The sequence below is a fragment of the Vanacampus margaritifer genome, chromosome 11, assembly GCF_051991255.1.
Source record: "Vanacampus margaritifer isolate UIUO_Vmar chromosome 11, RoL_Vmar_1.0, whole genome shotgun sequence".
Classification (NCBI taxonomy): Eukaryota; Metazoa; Chordata; class Actinopteri; order Syngnathiformes; family Syngnathidae; genus Vanacampus; species Vanacampus margaritifer.
Genome location: NC_135442.1, coordinates 2,658,750 through 2,678,748, shown reverse-complemented (window position 1 = coordinate 2,678,748; position 19,999 = coordinate 2,658,750). Strand labels below are relative to the sequence as shown.

Sequence of the window (19,999 nt, the reverse complement as noted above, 5' to 3'; positions counted from 1 at the left end):
CATGACCGAGACCTTCACTGATATTACGATAACGGTCCTCGCTTCTTGTTTTGATAGCATCAGGGACATTTCAGGCCCTTTCTGCTTGTCAGCTATGAAAACGCTGAGCACGTAAATGTGTCCCCCCCCCCCCCTCCACCCCCCACGGCTGACTGACATCACCAGTTGGCAAGTCAAGACAATTATTACGTTGACGTTGACTCCATTTCTGTCGGTTACGCTTCAACTCTGTTCGTTTTCGATGCCGTCCTCCACCTGCGTTACGAGGCTAACAATGCTCGGCAATTTAGCATCACGGTCCCGTCCAGGATCGTGCCTTGTTCTCATACAGATGCAGTCATACAGTCTTCATTTTTTTTTCAGTCAAGCTGGTGTCAGCGGCAGTTAAAACAAACAAAAAAAAACTTTCCAGGGGCGCTACTAAGTGATTTTTCAGAGATTGTGTCCAGGTCGCCTACAGTATGAACATTTTCGCCACGACGTACGTGCTTGCCAAAACGGGTGAGTTCGGCTTGTTGAGGCCTACAAGAAAGCGAGTCATTCTTTGAAGCAACAAACAGATTCCAAAGAGGCGATCACAAACTCCTTGAGTGAGCGCGTGATGCAAAAACAACAGAATGAGAAAAGATGATGAAAATAGCCCAGGTCGGCTCAACGCGGGTTTCCTCACGCTCCACTTCAAACGATTAGCGCATTTCTGTCGCATCTGATCCCAAGGCCTGTGCCGACCCCTTGGAAAGAGGTGCGAGGGTAACCGCTTTCAGATGTGCCCCGGCGAACGGGGCGTCCCGCAGGGCCCAGGCAATTGACGCTCAACGCCTCCCGCCTATTTTCGAATTTTCAGCTCTCCGCGGCACTCATCTCGTCGCCTCCTCCCAAAATAAAAAACGCCGCCACGTCTGGTGCTCGGCAGGCCGCCGAAACGTTACACGCGCGCCCCACGTCCAATCCGTCATTTTTGCAGCCGAGTGTGTGTGACGAGACTGTCCTTCACTCGGAAAGTCCTCAGCGCAAACTTCCAAACTGCAGTTGTCATAAAAGTTTGGCCGCTCGCTAGCTCTGACTCAGATTGCTGTTAAACAGATTGAAGTCATTGTATGGAAGAAAAAATAAAATATTGATAGATATTTTTTATGTATATCCTTCTGCACCAAAACATTAGAGAGGGCTCCATTTTGAATTCAACAGGCTTACTCGAATGAACCAGTCTCTCTCTACTATTGTCTGAAAACAACATTCAGACTTTCCATCTTGAGGCAACATAATGCTGCTTTGCTCCCGCAGAACACTTCTCAGACAGTTTGACCCTATAAATAAATACAAGACAGTTTGAGCCATCGATTTCATGAATATAATATTTTTTTTCCCCATTAACACCCTGACGTAAATGATCTGACACATGCATTGCACGGATAATCCATTAGGGGGCAGTATCACCCATCTGGTGGCTTTTACAGTTACCTTTACCGCAATTGAGAAGACACCTGTACTTATTTGTAGTGGGAAATGTTCTTTCTGATTTTGGGAAATACTAATATGTCTGTTTATTATAATATTTTTGATAAGTTATAAAAGTACACATTTAAAGCATTGTGACTGGATGTATCAAATATGACACAAATCAAGTCACACGTGGAAGTTGATTTAAAAAAAAATTATGATAATTTTGCTTGTCCAGAATTTTCTCTCATATATTTCATCATTCAGGCTTTATAGGGTTAAGTGTCCAAAAATAATTAGTAGATTTGTTCTCAGGCTATTTTCAACACTCTTAATTGCGTTAAAAAAATCATGCTGGAGACTCGATTTGTGAAAAAATCTGAAATTGACCACATTTGTGGTTTCTAACAGCACAGTAGTCCCTCAACAAGAGAAGAAGTGATCTTAGTTGCATAATCGGGAGCAAAATCGGGAGCAAGAGGGAGAACATGAGCCCCCGCGAGAACGCACTCCAGTTTCTCCATCGGCTCCCAAGAAAAGGTGGAGGCGGCTTCTGCGAGTCGCAATTCTGTCGAGTGCCATCAATCACAAAGCTGCGATCCACAGTCCAACCTACACACTCCCACCATTAACCTTTTGCCTGGAAAGCTTCTCCCGCTGCTGTGCCTCTGCTGACTTCCTGTCAGACTGAAGGACTCTATCTGGTCTTGCACTCCGTGCGCGACTCCAACGAGAACATATTACGGAAAAGGAACTTTTAATGGCTTTTATAGAAAAAGTTGAGTCTCTGGCGGGCCTGCCCACCCATCACGTGTGAAATTAATTTCTATAAACGTGTCGGTGAGCGAGCCCTTCTGAATTTTGACAAATTGTGACCGCCGATGTCAAGCCACAGCAAGACTACTCTGAAGCTCTACTATCATGTCAAAGCCAAAAGGTAAGCAGAACTGCATCAGGTTTTTGTTGGATGCACAAACTACTATAGCTAAGTATGAAGCGCTGCCTTCACCAGTGAAAATTACTTTCTTTACAGGCACTCGATTTTTGCAAGTAGAAGCCGCCTGCCTTGTTCAACCCGGTAGTTCAGGGGTGTCAAACTTATATTAGGTCAGGGGCCACATGGAGGAAAATATTTTACCAATTGTCCCGGACCACTAAAATCTTGATGGTATGCAACTTAAAAACAATTGGAGTGTGTTCTACACAGGTTTGCAGGCCAGCCCTAAATAGTGGGGCTTAGCTCGAAATATATTGTTCCATAAAGAAACACAAATGCAAATGTCACGCGTGGCCCATATGAGTTCCGGGCGTGTTATATGTAATGTTTTGCTTTAATGTATTGTTCCCAGAATGCATTGTGTGGCGCAGTTAATGAAGTTATAGGACGTTAATCCATGTCATATGTGTTTGTGTTACCAGTATCTGAATGTGTGTTGTATTCAACACATTTAGGTTTGATTTATGTTGATCTATGGCTGTAATTTTTTTTTTCTTTCAACAAACCGTAACATCTGAAATCGCTTGTGAAATGACAAATTTGTATGTTTTGATTTTGGCCGTCTGATGAATTGGACTTTTTTTTTTTACTTTACAAGATCTCGTGGGGCCGGATTAAACCCCTTGGCGGGCCTAATCTGGCCCGCGGGCCGTACGTTTGACATCCCACGCTAGTTCTGCCCCCCGTCGTCATGGTAACAAAAACTGTACTAAGCATTGGTTCCGCATTACAACGTGAAAACAGCTGGGAACTGTTTTTATTGTAAACAAAAATGCCGAATGTGCCTTAAAGTTTTTCCACGCTTCTAGCACGCATCTTACTTTGCGGCTAAACTAAATGTACACACCTAAAACACTTCAACAATCTCAAAGTGAGAAAACACACGACAGCTTTTTATAAATGGTTCCCAACCATCATTTATCCAGCGACGTGTTTAAAATTAGCCCCACGTTAGCTTTTGTGGGACGATTAATGTGACTACTTAAAAGTTGGTTGAACACAAGACAGTTGGTGAGCATTTTATGAGGATTTTACCCCCCCCACCCTCGACAGTAATTATCCCCCCTCCCTCCCGAGTCTGACTCTCATCTTACCTCATTGCCGAGCAGAGCGGAGACGCAGGCCTCAGACGCATCACATATGGCTGTGAGGTCATGGCCCCCCTCCAGGGCGAGTACCAGCCGACCGCCTGCCAGAGCCATCAACTGCCTGGTCAGGTAGCCGAAACCTGGACGCACAGGAAATGACAAGCAACCAGGAGGAGGGAGGGAGGGACGCGGGAGGGAGGAAGGGAAAAGGTAGACTATGAAGCTCGCACTTCCTTTTTGAAAATTGATCAAAGAAAAAAAGAAAGAAAGAAAGAAAAGGGGTCTGGGCATGGATTTAAAGAAGGGAAGCAATCCACGAGAGGAAGAAAGGTGTGCTGTGGATTTATAGGGGCCAAAAATATGAGGCAGGTTTCATTTTAATTAGCTACAGTATACGATGCCTTGTGGGTGATCTACTCATGAGAGGAATTTCAATATATGGATTTATTTTATTTACAACAAGGTCAGTATGTGGCTTTCTGTTGCATCACTTCAAAACTAATTTTCATTATTCACAAACCTGTTGAAAAAACCGGGGAATTTTTTTGCAAAATAGCCCTGGTTGATCTCGTATACTCAGCTGGCCATTTTTGGGAATAACTACTATTGCTTTAAGCGACCTCTTTAGGCCAGAGAATGCATCAAAGCCTTCTGTATGCTCTAGTATTAAAAAAAAAAAAAAAACATAAAAAAATTGAAATATGTTTTTGGGACCATGGCAATATTTAAAATATAAGGTTTTTATACGTTTTTGGGAGCAAATGAGTTAAGAAGACTTGATGTTCTATAATTAATCAATATCGAATTGAAGTGAAGTGAATCAGATCAAACTGAACTCTTGTGAAGGGAAATGAAATGGATTGAGGAAGTTAGAATTGATACCAGCCCTAATTTCAAGCAAACCAAGTCAATTGCTTTCATTTGCCACTTACATTTGCCAGTCAGTGTGTATCCACCCAAAGGTGGCGCGTGTCCATCCACTGGGTCAAAACCAGATGAAACCAGAACCATGTCTGGCGCAAACTCGTTGGCTATCGGCATCACCACCGTCCTGCAAACACAATCAACAACGCAAATGGGAGAAATGTTCCGTGAACTCAAAAAATGTCATGAGCGTGCGCAACACACGGCAGGTGTCGCAACAGGTCGTCTCCAACATGATTGCAAGCCGGTGAGATGTGGCCCGAGACTCACTTCTTCTTTTGCTCCTATCTGGCCGCATGTCATTAGTCGTTATTTTTGTAGTATGGATGTGAAAAGGTTGGCTGAGCGATACGGCCGCTGACAAGGCCAAACAGCGAGCGCTCCAAGAAACACAACGTTTCCTGAGAAAAGAACTGTCACGCCACCCATTCCTGAGTGCAATCAAAACCACAAAGTCCGGATCAGCAAATAATGACCTCCAAAAATGTATGATATTTCTCTTTTGATGGGATCAAACTGTCTGCAAGTTTCAAGTTGCTCTGTCGACTGCTGAGCCCTCGGATCGATTTACCAAGAACTGATAAGAGCTTTACACGCTTTCAAAAGGATTTTTTTTTTTTTTCTAGGCAAAAAACACACACAGCAATTGAGTGTCTGTGCTGCATGTGTGCACGGAAGTGAAAGTCACCGCAGCACTTTCTAGAAATGGTCATTTTGAAAATGTGGAGGCGAGGGCAGTTGTAATTGCATGTGTGTAAAGTAGAGGAGATACTTCTAAAAGCGGACGGCTGTGGTGAATGACAACTGTTTGTTGACATGCAGCTCCGGCCGTGCTTACATTGCCTGTTACAGACGCACTACAGGCTCACTAATGTCAAATAAGCGCAGTCAAAACGTTAGCATTTCAGTAGAAATTGGCACAAATGAACACATAATAAGACCATAGAACGCTTTCTTTCCTCCCACAAGTTAGCGTTGATGTTTAATTTGTTTTGCAAATAGTTAGCACAGGGCCAAGCATGTGCTTCACGGAGACTTTTAGTGGCTAAGGCTCTGAACACACATTTTTGAAAGGGTAGGAAGGGAGTGTCTGACATTTAGGCGTGTAGTGTTGTTAGTGGGGAGTACCACAGGGCTCCACCGTAGGTCCTCTGTTATTCATTGCGTAAATTTTACATTTCTTAAAATGGTTCATTTGCAGCTAAGCCATAATCAAAAATTAGCGTTTTGATTGTTGCTTTTAAAGGGTAAGTCGACCCCCCCCCCCCCAAAAAATATTTTTGACAATAATATGTTCTAAGCAGCCCCACTAGCCTAAATATGTTATTCTGTTGAACTTTTATCCGGCCACTGACAGAAGTGATTCTTCTTCTGCAAAAGGATGCCTATAATATGTCTATTAACGAATGTTTGTTAATTGTTTGGATGGTAATTGACAATTTTATATATGCTTAAAAGGAAAAAATATATATATCGTTTAACATACTTCCGGTTTCTGATGACGCACTTCCAGGACGCCATCTTTTGCAAACAAACAAAGCGCAGAAGCAGAGGCTAAACGCTATCCAGTGCCATCCATTTAGAATTATCAGGCAGGAATACCTTTTCACTATAATGTCACCAACATCTTTGTTGAAAACATTATATTAATAATGTGTTAGTGGAATACGAGTTAAGCAGCAAAATCCAGCCATTTTTATCCATCTTAGTGGGCGGCCATTTTGCCACTCGCTGTTGACTGAAGATGACATCACAGTTATTCAGATCTCAGGTAACAACCAATCACAGCTTAGATATAAAAAAAAAACAGGTGAGCTGTGATTGGTCGTTGCCTGAGCCCTGAGCAACTGTGATGTCATCTTCAGTCGACAGCAAGTGGCAAAATGGCCGCCCACTAAAATGGATAAAAACGGCAGGATTTTGCTTCATAACTCATATTCCACAAATGCAATGCTAATCAGAATGTTATGTTTAGACTAGTGAGGTCACATATAAGATAATATTGTGAAGAAATGTTTAAGGTTGACTTCCATTTTGAACAATTTATAGTGCTCAAAATGATCAAGAATGCGGATTTCATATTTTTTGCAGTGAAAATTGAGTGAGGTAAACCCAGCAAGACTGAGAAAAAAAAATACACACAAAAAAGCCACAAGGAATCACTGGAGGTGGAGTCTGGACAAAAATATCTGCCTGAGTCACCAACGATGGATGATCAAGGTGAATCATGACAGACATCTAAAAGGGGAAGCGGCATAAACAAATGACAGACGACTGCGCGTACGTATACGTTGGCACGACGGATTACGTCATCCACGCAGCGACTCGGCCCTTTTCCTTTGTGTCTCCACCACATGTGCTAATTTGGAGCGACGCGCGACGACGAGGGGAAAACCTTGACCGCCACGTTTTCTCGGAACTCTTCCGTCCACCTCTTCCAACCTTGAGCGCGCTTCTGGACGCGATGAAAAAAACAGCTGCTGTCATTTGTGCCTCCCACCCCACCGGAATAATATTGTGACATGATAGCATGAAAGAAGGTACGGCAATCAGTTTGCAGACTGGCATGTGGGAGGAAGACGGAAATTGGGAGGAAGACGTGTAGCGCATGATCTATTGACCATGTTGTTTTGGGGAGACAACATCATCTGTTGTATTTCCATTATTATATGTTTAAAGAGCGCCTATGATGGAAATTTACAGTGCCTTGATGTACAATTTTGCCACTCAGCTGATGATCAGCAAACTGTTCTTCACCCCCACCAATAGATGGCAGCAACATTCGAACCACCTTCACTTTACATTTGTTTCCTTGCAGTAGAAGCATAATTGTCAGTCGGTGGCGCTATTGCGCCATGAATCTGTTTTTGCCAATACACCCTACAGAAAAGAAGAAGAAGAAGCAAGGACAGTACATTAGCTACAGTCACGGGTCTGTTCTAGGCCTGCTCGATTATGAAGAAAATATTAATCACGGTTATTTGGGTGGCAGCAGACCAAAGGAGATCAACCACGGACATGTTGAAAAAAAAACCTCAATTACTCACAATTCTAAATATATTTGTGAATAATAATGAAACTTAGCTATATTCTGATGCTAATTGCTGCAAAACGGAAACAGATAGAATTTTTTTTCCTGATGAAAGAAGAGACTCTAATCTTTCTTTTGGTAGGTTCCATATTTTGTGGACCTTGCAAAATCAGTCAAAATCCAGTAAAACAGCCGGGAGTGAAGGGGGTTGCTTCTGTGAAAATGGCTGGGATTGAATGAGTTAATAATCTTTTTTTTTTTCACGATTATGCTGATTTAAAATTTTGTAATCGTAGAGTGTAATAATTGATATTGTAACTGAATTTCGATTAATTGCACAGCCGTGGGCTTTTCTAAAAATAGCTTACCAGTGATGGGACACCGTGACTCACTATGGACGGAAAATGTAAACACAACAAGAATGTTATCATTAATTTATTTCAACTGAATATGGTACATGTTTGTTCTGTACTAAATACAATAAAATACATTGCGTTTAGTGGGAAAAAAATGCAAATTATTATTTTTTTTACCCAAATATTTCAAAAAAGGTTATTTTAGACCTTTGAATTTCAATACCGCGATACCACGACATTTTTGTTCACGGTCATACCGTCAGAATCTAATATTGGCCCATACCTATTTAGTATTAACATTCAATCTCCAACGACACCCTCGGGAACGGTTGATGTGGTTTATAAGAACATATACTGACTGCAGGTCCATTAAATAATCTTTTACAGTGTGCAAAAAAAGCTCCTTGAGTATAAAGTCCACCAAAAGCTGCCAAGAAAAAGCTAAATTGCAAAAGCCTCAGGGCTTCCCCCTCCGTTCATAAAAAAGCCGAGCGGAGCAGGAGACGAGAGAGGGAATAAGAGAGAAAAAGAGAAAGAAAGAAAAAAAATCACTCACACGCACACTAACACTTCAAAGCCATGTCATCTGGCTCGGAGGAGAGCTGGTTTGAATTAACTTTAATTCTTCTCCTTTCTCATTGAGCAAGTGAAAGGAAGAGCGAATGAGAGAAAGAGAGAAAGAGAGAGAGAGAGCTTCTGGTTTTCATTAGAACCAATATTCTTATCTTTTTTCTCTGTGCTTTTCTTGCGGCTCAAACTTGATCCCCTGCAAAAGCAACGTGGCACAAGAGGAAGGTATGAGGCTACAGGGCGTGCATCCCTAAAACCACAGGAGGAAAAAAAATACAGAGAGGATGACCGGGCTGCGTTGTTTAAGATGTACAACAGGGCGCTCTAACGAAACGTGACTTTATTTGGTCGCCACCCAGAATCTCACCGGCCCGCTTCCAAATAAACGTGTTAATAAAGTGAGCAATGATTACGCAGGTCAAAGGTTATTTTAGTTAACGAAAAGTAACGGAAAAACGAAAAGTAAAATGCAAAAAACATATTTGTTGACTAAATAAAATAAAAACGAAAATGCTTTTTTAAAAAACGAAATCTAGCTGAAACTACATTTTATGTTTACAAAACTAAACTATAATTATAGCGAAAATGTCCTCCGTTTTAGTCTTTGGTAAATTAATTTAATACGTGAGCCTTTGGGGAATATTTTAAATGTGATTTCAAGTCTATTTATTTAACCGGAAAAAGGACGTTTGAAAGTGTCACACAGAAGTGATTGTCATCAAGCAGCAGCCAATAAAAACGAACCTTCAGATGCCGTCGCTCCGAGGTGACAACGAAATGCAACGCTAGGTAAGAAATGAGTTACTCTTCTCATTTGACCGTGGTGTTGAAATATGAAATATTGCGCACAAGCAGAGGTGGCAAACCCAGGTCCAGAAAGTTAAAACCCTGTCACAGTTGGGCTTTAATCCCAGGTGCTAGCTAGCTAGCTAGCTCCCTGGCTAACTCCCATGGTGCTAGCTAGCGCCCTAGCATTAATGGCTAAAGCCAAACAGCGGCAGGGTTTTAAAATATATGTATGTATATGTATATATATGTTAAGTATATGCAGATCTGCACACTGACAAGTGTATGAAATATAGTGCATGAAGTGCTGCCTCTGCCAAGGAAAATGATCTTTTTCTCTTGACAGGTGACTGCTTTTTCCCACACCATGGGCTCCGACTAAGTTGGGGCAGTTTGCCCCGTTCACTTCTCCGAGCTGAGCCTTTGGTCGTCATGGTAAAAACGGCGCAGGTGGCGAATGGTTGCCCACTTGCATAAAACATGACACCCCCCGTCAAAATGATCGCCGCAAGACAAGAAATGACTGGAATTCTTACCGGAATGCTGCCAAGTATTCCGCATCACCCATAGGAGGTTCGAGCCCTCCGGTGAAGGCCATATTGACGTTGAAGCCAGTACCGGGGCCGCTGCCAACCTGAAGTTGCCGGCAAAGGCGCGAGTCAGCGATGAATCTTTTTTCAAATGGCCACCGTTGAACAAGGCTGTATAAGACTCGTACCTCATCGGGGGCTCCGCTTCCTGGGAAAAAGTTGCCATCGTCGTAGCGATGCAAGGACAGGTACAGAACGCTGGGGTCAGAGTAGAAAGCCTGCTGGGTCCCGTTGCCGTGGTGAACATCCTGGTTAGGGAAAACAAAACGGTTGAGGTTTTTACACAATGCAAAGAGAGACGTGTGATCAAGACAAAATCCATTGAAGTGATGATGAAGAGACCGCAGCGCTCCTTTTGTTAATGCTCCTCCCAAATTAGATGATGTGTTTGTCATTTTGGACAACTTTCTTGGTAGGAGCTCGTCAAAGCGCGAGCCCCAGTTTCATTTCGTTCATGCATTCGGGAGACTTTTTCATGTCAGGGGTCAAATCTTTCCCAAATTCCCAGGGGGCGCTATTGGTTAACAGACTTTGCCATCATGCTCCTCCAACATCAGCTAGCATAGCGTAGCATAGTTTCATGCTATGATAAGACATTTCCATCCAAATTCATGTCAGTTTTAAAACTGGTATTGGCTCAAATGTTTTCCCCCCTAAACCTTCCAGGGGCCAAACTACTAAGGGAATTTGTCCCCCCCCCAAAAAAAAAACCCCTGCTTTAAATCAAAATGTACCTTTTCATTCGTCATGTTGTGACAAACATACCCACCCAAATTCTGGTTGAGGCCTAACTTTCCCCCGAAAACATTTCCAGGGGATGCTATTTGTCCAAAAAATGGCAGCTCCAAACCAAAATGGATGATTTCTTAAGCAACTTCAGGCATGAGTCTTCAAGACTTTTTCATGCGTCCCATTAAAATGGACAAATGTACTTCATTTCTTATCAAATGGTGAAAAAGGTGCCGGAGCTGATTTGATTTGCAACTTTCCAGGCACACGACTGGGTGACTATTGGGGGAGAGGGTGTGTATAGGACCAAGAAAATGTACTTTCATCCAAATGCAAAAAATGTTAAGTTCCTGGCCATGTTGAGCCCCCTAAAAAGCTTTCAATCCTCAGAAGAATGTTAATAAACAGAAATTCCCCTCCCAAAAAATCATTGTATACAAAGGAAAAGACAACGATTAACTGCAGCCGGTTATGAGTTGAGCAAAAACGGTCTGCTCAACAATATGGCGCCTATTAAAAGACTAGTGTCTATTACACAAGAATGTTTTAATACACTCGGCCCCAAAAATGTCCCTGTCGTCTGGTGGCAGAGTGGCACGACAAAGTGCTGGCGGGACATCTCGTCCAACAGCAGACGGACGGACCGAGAGGAAATGAAAAGGCCCTTCAAAGGCTTTTGAGAAGAGTCACGAGCTGCCAGGCGGGGCCGCTCTCCACCTAGAGACACAACCGCCGGCCGCATTGGCATGCACGCTTCAAAGCCTTCTGGACGACGACGACATGTCCTGCAAACATGTCGCCAGTCATCTGTTTAGGGTTGTTTCGCCTGGTGACACGCTAGACGAGACCAGACAAATGCGATTTTAAAAATGCACCATCAGCACGTATATTAAAAACGTTGCAGCCAGGTCACACCATTCTGTTATTAATTACCGGTACTCCTTATTAATCACCACAAAATGGTGTCAAAACCCACTCTAAGGAGAAGCATAATTGGTGTCAAGGAAGTCCATCCATCCATTTTCCCATCTGCCGATCCCAGATGTCTTAGTGCGGTGAGGTACACACTGAACTGATCGATGTCAGATGCCAAGGAAGCATATATATATATAAATAAAAATAAAATCGACCAATATGTGCGTTTGCGAATGCCGAACGACAAATATACCAGAACCCACTGGATTGTCATCCTAACTGGTACAACAAAATGGAAGATTTGGTAAGAAAAATGACGAAAAAATGGGAGCTCATTTGGGCAAATTCCATTGTAGGAGTTCAACAAAGTGCAAGATCAAAATGGCTGCTCCAAACCAAAATGGCTGACTTCCTGTTCATGTTTGGGCATGGGCCCTTGAGACTTTTTCAGGTGTCTTGTTATGGCAGATATGTCCACCAAAAACACTCCACATTGTGAGAATGTGTGTGTATGAATTCTTTAACCAAACAATTTTACAAATGTAAATGTATAAAGTTCAATAATTGGCGTTGGGTATAACGTTCTGTAATAAAGCCTTTTAAAACAATGGCTCAATGATACTGTGATGGAAAGACTATATATAACTTATGTAAACAGAGAACAAATGGTGAATTTTCACATTTCCTCTGCTGCCGAGGAGCCAATCGGGCGGCTCAGCAGCCAGTCAATGTGTTTTCTGTGGAACTCACCCAGTCCACAATGAGGATCTTGCTGACATTGAGCCTCTGCTGCAGGAGTTTGGCTGCGATGGCCACCGAGTTGAAGTAACAGAATCCCCTGAGGATGGAGGCAAGTTAGACAGCACGCTAACACTTGAAGAGATTTAGTTGTTTTTTTTCAAGCACTGTATTTCTATTGGCTTCCACACACAGACTTTGTTCAGCTAACATTTAAGTAACAGTGGAACATCATTTGGAAATTGTTTTAGGGAATAACAATTATCAAATTCTTGTGTGTATGGAATGCTCAAATGTTATCTTCAACAAGAAAAGTAGCTTTTCTGATGAGGAAGTGTGGGGGTGTGCAGCCGAAGCCTACACGGAATCCGTCTTTCTTTTACAGAAATTTGTTATTTGTGTTGTTTGTGGCTGTGGATACATAGACCACACTTATCCATTATTTATACTAAAAACTTTCAAATGGAATGAATTGATGGAGTTAAAATATTGTATGAATCCCATCATGAAATTTTACCAGTCAATATACAAACCAAATTTATAAAAAATGTAAAGTGAGTACAAATAAAGAGGAACATATATTTTTTGTAAACCTAAATATAGAACAAAAAAAAAGATGTCAAGGTGTCAGTCTGTGGAACAATCTGGATTGTAAAACTAAATTTTCTCCGTCTATTTATATATATTTTTAAATGTATAAAAGCACAATCACCGCAAAAATATATATAGCACGCAGTTGAATTATTTTGTTGTATTGTTTGCTGCCATTTATTATTATTATTTTTAAATATTTTTATTTTATTTTTTTCCTGGAGAGCTCAGTATTGTTCATTCTGTAATTTTACCGATTTGACATGTCATCATCATTGCTCTCCTTTTTTAAATTTATATATATTTATTAAAAAAATAAAATAAAAATGCTGTCATTTATTTTGTGTTGACCTTTTTTTCCTTTGGAGTTGTTGATACGGGCAGGTGTACGTTTTTCTTATTTTTGTCCCCTTTCTTTTCTTTTTCTTTTAAAGAATGAAATACATTTTTTGAATGGAATTGATGAAAGGTCGATTTCTATTATTGTTCTTCACTGTAAAAAAATGTCAGATAGCAGCACAAGCTTTGAAGGGGACATACTATGGAAATGCTCCATTTTTCATGCCAATTTGCAACCTGGTTAGCATCGGCGGCGTCTTGTTGTGTGGCTCATGCGGATGCTTGACTTACATGGGCGTGCTCTCCTCCGCGTGGTGTCCAGGTGGTCGCACGACCGCAAAACCGTTCTGGTGGAGGAGAACAACAAAATCATTGGGGCAAAGTCGCCGCCATTTTTCAACAACAGCATATTGCTAACTCGCACCACAGTGAGTTAAAAGCCTTTTTTTTTTTTTTCTTTCTTGAAGGCAAGTGTTTTTGGGGGACTCCCAGCGCTATACGGGGACATGAGATAAATGTCCAGGGTGATGTTAAGTGAGGCAAGATGGACTAATGATGTTGAGCCAGCTGCTGCGGATTAGCAGCCAGTCGGGAGATTAGCCCACAGACAACTTGTACAGCTGGCCTTAAAAAGCCCGCTGTATACCCAAGCGGATGGGAGACACCGGCGACTTTATTTTTCTAAGTAGCAGAAAAATAGCCATACATTGGAGAGAGAGAGAGAAAAAAACAAAAAAAAAAAGACGTGGGCACGAGGGAGCGCGCGGCCGCAGGTGTGAGAACGGACGATTTACGGCATCTTGCGGCGTTGACAGTTGTTGGCGCAGGTGGAATTTGCTCATTGGGCTCCTCGGATGAACGTGTCTGTGTGTGCGCGCGTTTGGGTGTGTGCGTGTGTTAAGATCAGGTTAAGCTGAGGGCAAGTCAATAACGGTCAACTTTAACCCCCACTTTCATAATATTCACACAAGACGTGTGCTTCCTCTCCTACTTGGAAACAAGGATGTCAATATTTCAGAGGAGATCTGACAGTAAATTTTCAAGAGTAAATTTTACTCTAAACCGAATCTATTTCTTCCCACTCTAAACAGAGTAAAATTTACACTTTGAGGAGAGTAAAATATGAAGGTATTTACTGTGGATGAGAGAATTTGCCTATCCCATGAAAAAAACGATTAAAGATGTTTCATTCAGAAATTTTAAGTACAGTTTGAGATTTTGATCCCATTTTAATAGCTTATTTAAAAAAATAAAATAAAAGAATAAAGTCACTAAGGGTTGAGGAACAAAGCCACAACTTCAGGTTAGGAGACAACCCATCTACTCCCTAAGCCATGCCATGTCAGCTGGAATCTTCGTACCGCCAACAGACCAAAAACCAAAATCTCCTTTTGGATATTAGCAAACAGGAGGAGTGGCATAGCTCAGGTGGTAGAGTGGCCATCACCCACGCTGAAGGTCTTGAGTTTGTTCCTCAACCCTTGTGGAACTTTATTAAAACATTATTAATAATTATTATTAAAACACACTTTTTAATTAAACACATATTTCACACCATAAAAACAAATTGCAACCGTATCAATGGATAGAAAATACTTTATGTAGCTGTATTTTAGTGACTACGTACATACATGTGCCTTTAAGAGGCGGGGCCTTGGGGCGAGTATATTAAGCGGTAATGTTCATAGGAGTGTGGGGGTTAAAGGTTATTTTTCTTTGGAAGATATCCTAATGCTTTGAGATGCCACACGATGGCGTCAAAGCCCTGGCTCATAGGAAAGTAGTAATTGGTACCAAGGAAGTAGTAAGAATTTATGGAGAGTTTTTGTCATACGTGCATGTTTATTTTACATGTGCACTTCTGGGGCATTTTATCCAAATTAAATCAGCTGTTTATTTTTTACGGGTAATGTTGCAAGATGAATTTGAAAGCATACGAACATATTTCAAGATCATAGTTTGGGTTATGTTTACGGTTGAATCCATTAAAATAAGCCATTATTTTTTTAAACTGAGGGGATGTGTATAGTGTGATTGTAATGCTTAAATGGGCCTGCCATTAATGTGCGGGGTGCTAAGCTAACGGCAAGCGCCAAGTCCGCTCGGCAGGCGGCTGCTGCGTCGGGCCAATAAAACGGGCCTGTTAGTCGGGACGGCCAGCGGCCAGAGTCTGCGAGGGCCCCCTTGCCGCACGGCACCCTGCTGGGTTCAAACAGCAAGCAACCACTCGTGCAGACAAAAGGGAGGCTGGCTGGCTGGCTGGCTGGTGGGCACCGTGGGATGGGGAACGTCCGCTCCAGGGTTTGTGGAGTCGGGTACAACAGGTACAACCTGCCTCATAATGGCTTCACTCAACACTGAGTGGATACAAACGGGCTGCAAAATGCAAACGAGGTTCATTAACTAACTAAATGAACCGCATTTGTTTGTTTTAAATTTGACAAGCGACATAACAGTAACTGTATTTTTTTTTCAGAAAAAAATAATAATAAAAAAAAATTAAAAATTAAAAAAAATATAAAAAAAATAAAATAAAAATAAAAAATAAAAAATAAAAAAAAATAAAAAAAATAAAAAATAACTGTAATAATTACGATATTACTGCTTTAGTGACTGACTGACGTAGACTACGTGTCTGCCTTTGGTACCCCCAAAACCTGGAGTCTCCCTTGCATACTGTCGGCGACGTGTGACTGAACCAACCTTCAGTTCTCCTGACGCAACTTTGAAGACGAGTTCCACCACCGAGCCAACAGCCAGTCGAGCCGCGCTGGACGAATGGACATCGTTCCAAATGGTGTCGCTGTCCACCTGGAAAAACACACACACACACGTATTCCGTACATGGCCCACCTTAAATGTGTCTTTATAGCTTTATTTTTTTAAGAATAGCAACAGAAGAAAAAAATATATGCATCTCACTGGTGAGCTATTTTTAGAACATGCCCCCCCAGGCTACTCATGAGGTCCTTGGGGGCTACTTTGGGTTGAGGGCAATGAGGTAGGACCTTTGAATTTAAAATAAAATAACTAGAGCTTTAAAAAAAAATGGCACCAATTGTTTATGTATGTAACCTGATCAAAAATAAAAAAAAATGCAGTTACCATTCACATATATGGACTACTCCCCAATAAATTTCGGTCTGGTGAAATTTCAAATGAACTTTAACTGCACTTTATGAATGAACTTTGTTACATTTTTGAATGCAAACATTTCGGCACCTTTTGCAGTTCTTTGATCCATGAACGCGCCAAAAAATGTCCTGGTTCAATCTGAACACGTAAAGAGTCGTCTTCATCGACGAGCTGTTCACATTTTGACAACAATCAAGTGATCGAGTGTCACCAGTTGCTACAGAGACCGGAAGAGTCACAGAAAGGAAGGCATACAAGTCCTGTTGTGAATTTGATCATTCAGCTCTTTGTTAGACAACATGAACTTGTTCAAAATGAACCGGAATATTCAACATTGCTCATTCAAAAAGGTTACGGAAGCTCAAAGTTCACCTGCAAATGTTTACTTTCATTCTGAAATTTCACCCCGCGCGTTTTGTTTGTGTAATTTTATTACAAATCTTCAAACTGGGAATTGCATTCAAGTGAGCTCGTCGGGGACCAACAGTTTGCAGGGATGTGATTTGACCAAAGTGAAATTATCTGAAAATTTAGCCGGGGGTCTGGGGGCCGCTGACACCTAGCTAGGTCCAGGTATGCTTTTTAAGTACTTTCAATGCACTCACATGACAAAGAAATAGACAAAACAACAGCATAAATTTTCAATGTATATTGAACTATCCCATATAAAATGGCAGTTTTAGTCAACTCAAAATCAGTCACATTCAAAAACATTGGACTGCCTTTGCTTTTAAAAACTATCACTGAGAATATCATCATATCTAACTAATGTGACTACTAAGTTAACACATAAATAATGTTGAAGAGTTCAAATTTCATGAACAAATAATTGTATCATGACCAAATGAAAAGTAACTCATATTAGAGCATACCACAAATGTCTTTGTTATAGCAGAAGATGTTATCTGTCGGAGTCATGTGCATACACAATGAACTACTAAAAAAAAAAAAAAAAAAAAAAACAATTTTTTTTTTGGGGGGGGGGGGGGGAGATAAAAAAAAAGCGGAATTCCGCGAATTAGCGGAAAAATCACATCCCTGAGTTTGGGAACGCTGCCAAGTCTCAGTGCTATTTTACCTCAAGGTAAGAGGTGATGTTTATGTGTGCATCAGGTATTAAAAAAAAGAAAAAAAAAAGAGAGGAAAACGTGGGAGCGTGCTGGTATGATGGAATGATGTTTCTCTGCAGGCTGACAGCCTAATTTCAGCCCCCCCACCTCCTCAGCCCCCTTCCCTCCCCGCAAGCCAGCGGGCGCATTTTGTATGCATGTGTATGACAGGAAGACAACAATTTAGCCCCATTTGCCGTTATAAAGAGCAGAACTGAGCTCTGGCTCTTATTGTTCCCACCGCAGCGAGCCGTAAAGGCCCATGGGAGGGAGGGGGAGGGAGGGGGAGGGAGGGGAGGAGGTCAGGAAAGGGGAGAGAAATAGAGAAAGGAGGAGGATGGAGGTTGGAGATGAAGAAAGACTTGCTTAATGGAAGTGTTTGGGAACGTGAGCGCGCACACACACACACACACACACACACACACACACACACACACACACAGGTAGCCATCACAGCCACTTTAAACTTGGCAATAAACCAAATCATTGTTCAACTAATATCCCAACACACTGTTATGCAAACAACACACACACACACGCACGCACGCACACACCTCACATGCACAACACATCTGGTTACGATTACAAACGCAGCGGAAAGGCGAGCAACAGCTTTTGTTGCCTCCGGTGCTTGCGGGGCGGTGTTTTGTGTGTTTTGGTGTGTGCGTGCGAGTGTAGTAGGAGATTGTGCGTGCGTGTGTGTGCGTGTTGTAATGGAATTATTATCGAGGCAGGGGACGCAGAGTGAGTGGGTGCTGCAACTTAAGTACATTTGTTTATAAAAAAAAAAACACATTTGGGGTATTTGACTGGTTGATTTGATGTTGTAACAACACAATTTTGGTCATTCACATGCAAGTCCAGACATCCTTAATTGTGCAGTTTTTGCAAAAGGCCCGATATGTAGCAGGAGTGATGACTTACCCCAACACCTCCGCATGGTAATCTCACAAACATGGGACTGATGGAACCTGAGAGCAAAGAGCAGAAGGGGGGGGGGGGGGGGGGGGGAGGCATTTGAAATTCAAAGTCAAAAGGTAAGCAGAGCTGCAGAGTCTCCAGAAGCCACTCGATTTGTCGTTAGTTCCTTTTTTGAAAATTCCATTGTCATGTTAACAAAAGCCCGACTCATTTACAAAAAAAACTAAACCCACCCACACAAAACGGAGCAATTTCCACCAAAGAGTGACAAGTGGGTTTTGAACGTAGGAATGCGAGAGACTTATTAGAGACCAAACAACTGTTTTCATTTGACGGGAACACACAAGATTTCTCATTTAATATATAATAATGATTAGTTGACACAGAAAAAAATAATGCATTCATTTGTGTCCAGAACAGTCAAGAACGTGTTCTGTTCCAACATGATTGTGGCCCAGAGCACAAAGTCAGTCAAAAACGGACCTCAGTCCCAGGAAACACCTTTTGAACTCAAATGGTGTTTCGTGGGAATGTGGAAAAACACGAGGCCTCCTCAGAAACTTTTCCTCACTCGTGTACTTTTTGCTTTCTCTCTTCTGCTTTTGATTGCTATCAGATAGTGATGGGAAAATGAAAGTTTCACCAAGGAGGAGTCAAAAAATATCACAAGTGCTTCATGGAGCTTCATTTTCCCATCACTACTTTTGAGGCCCTCTCATCCCAACACATGGAACACAGCAGGACGACTGAAGTTTGGATTTGAGCCTTTCTATCGTGACACAGTTGGATTTTAAAATGAATAGGATGAAGTTTGCTGATCAAACTGAGTTAAATCATCTTCTCTGTTTCTGCTTTGTGCTACTCACAGTCCAGCTTCTGCCGCAGCGGGTTGGTTCCATACAGCAGAACGTGGGCTTCAGAGTGGACCGTCTGCAGTTCCTCCAGGGTGGCTTTCCTTCCCCGGATGCACTGGACGCACGAAAGACAGGAAGAAAGAAGAAGACATGGCAGTCATTGGCTTGCGTCTCCAATGTGATCAAAAGCATTCCCAAGAAAATGACGTATGCCGCCGCACAAGTGTATTCGTTCTTCCTGAATGTTGAGGAGAGCACAGGCGCAAGTGCTGCGTGTAAGTAAGTTAGGCGGTTAGGCAAGAAAGTATGACCAAGTCAAAAATGTGTTTGGAGACTCCAGAAATGTGAGCTGAAGGCAATTTGGAGCAATAACTGGTGAGACACTCCCCCCTACTGGTGAAAGCCACAATTGCACTCTGGAGTTGATTCAGCATGTCATCAAAATGTCACAGATGAGGATCATTATCTAATATTTAGGTAATAAGAATTCACGTGTTATAATTAAAAAAAGACGCGCGTGCACATTCTTAAGAGAACGCAACTTCACGTGACCCAATTTTACAACTTCACTTTGTGTATTGAATCAGGTGCATTCAAGCCTTGGATGCTCCGCGGGGAGAAATAAAGTTGTCGGAATGTGAACGTGTGTTGTTGTCTGTCGCTGGGTTGAAGAAGCAAACTCACCTCGCAGTGTCCCCTGAGGCCCGTTTCCTGGAGACGAGACCAGATGCTCTGGATGCGACCGGCATGTTCTGGGTGGCTGTTGGTGTTGCCGCACATGCACTGGTGCTTCTGCATCAACGAGTCGTACACCAGGCCTGAACCGTCCCACAACGCCGTCATATCAAATTAGAAAAAAGAAAAAAGACAACGTTTCAAGCCACAT

The 19,999-nt window shown here is 42.1% G+C and overlaps 1 protein-coding gene across 4 annotated transcripts in view; it reads right to left on the bottom strand.

Moving 5' to 3' along the window:
* LOC144060417 (histone deacetylase 4-like) overlaps nt 1-19,999 on the bottom strand; it is a 110,545-nt gene that overhangs the window by 10,273 nt on the left and 80,273 nt on the right. For all 4 annotated transcript variants that reach the window (XM_077579956.1, XM_077579954.1, XM_077579955.1 and 1 more), the window contains 10 exons: nt 19,798-19,931; nt 19,126-19,228; nt 18,263-18,309; nt 15,798-15,905; nt 13,386-13,441; nt 12,177-12,264; nt 9,911-10,030; nt 9,729-9,826; nt 4,458-4,576; nt 3,532-3,665 (listed from right to left, as the gene is read on the bottom strand). In XM_077579956.1, coding sequence (XP_077436082.1) covers nt 3,532-3,665; nt 4,458-4,576; nt 9,729-9,826; nt 9,911-10,030; nt 12,177-12,264; nt 13,386-13,441; nt 15,798-15,905; nt 18,263-18,309; nt 19,126-19,228; nt 19,798-19,931 — 1,007 coding nt within the window. The remainder of the gene's footprint in view (nt 1-3,531; nt 3,666-4,457; nt 4,577-9,728; nt 9,827-9,910; nt 10,031-12,176; nt 12,265-13,385; nt 13,442-15,797; nt 15,906-18,262; nt 18,310-19,125; nt 19,229-19,797; nt 19,932-19,999) is intronic.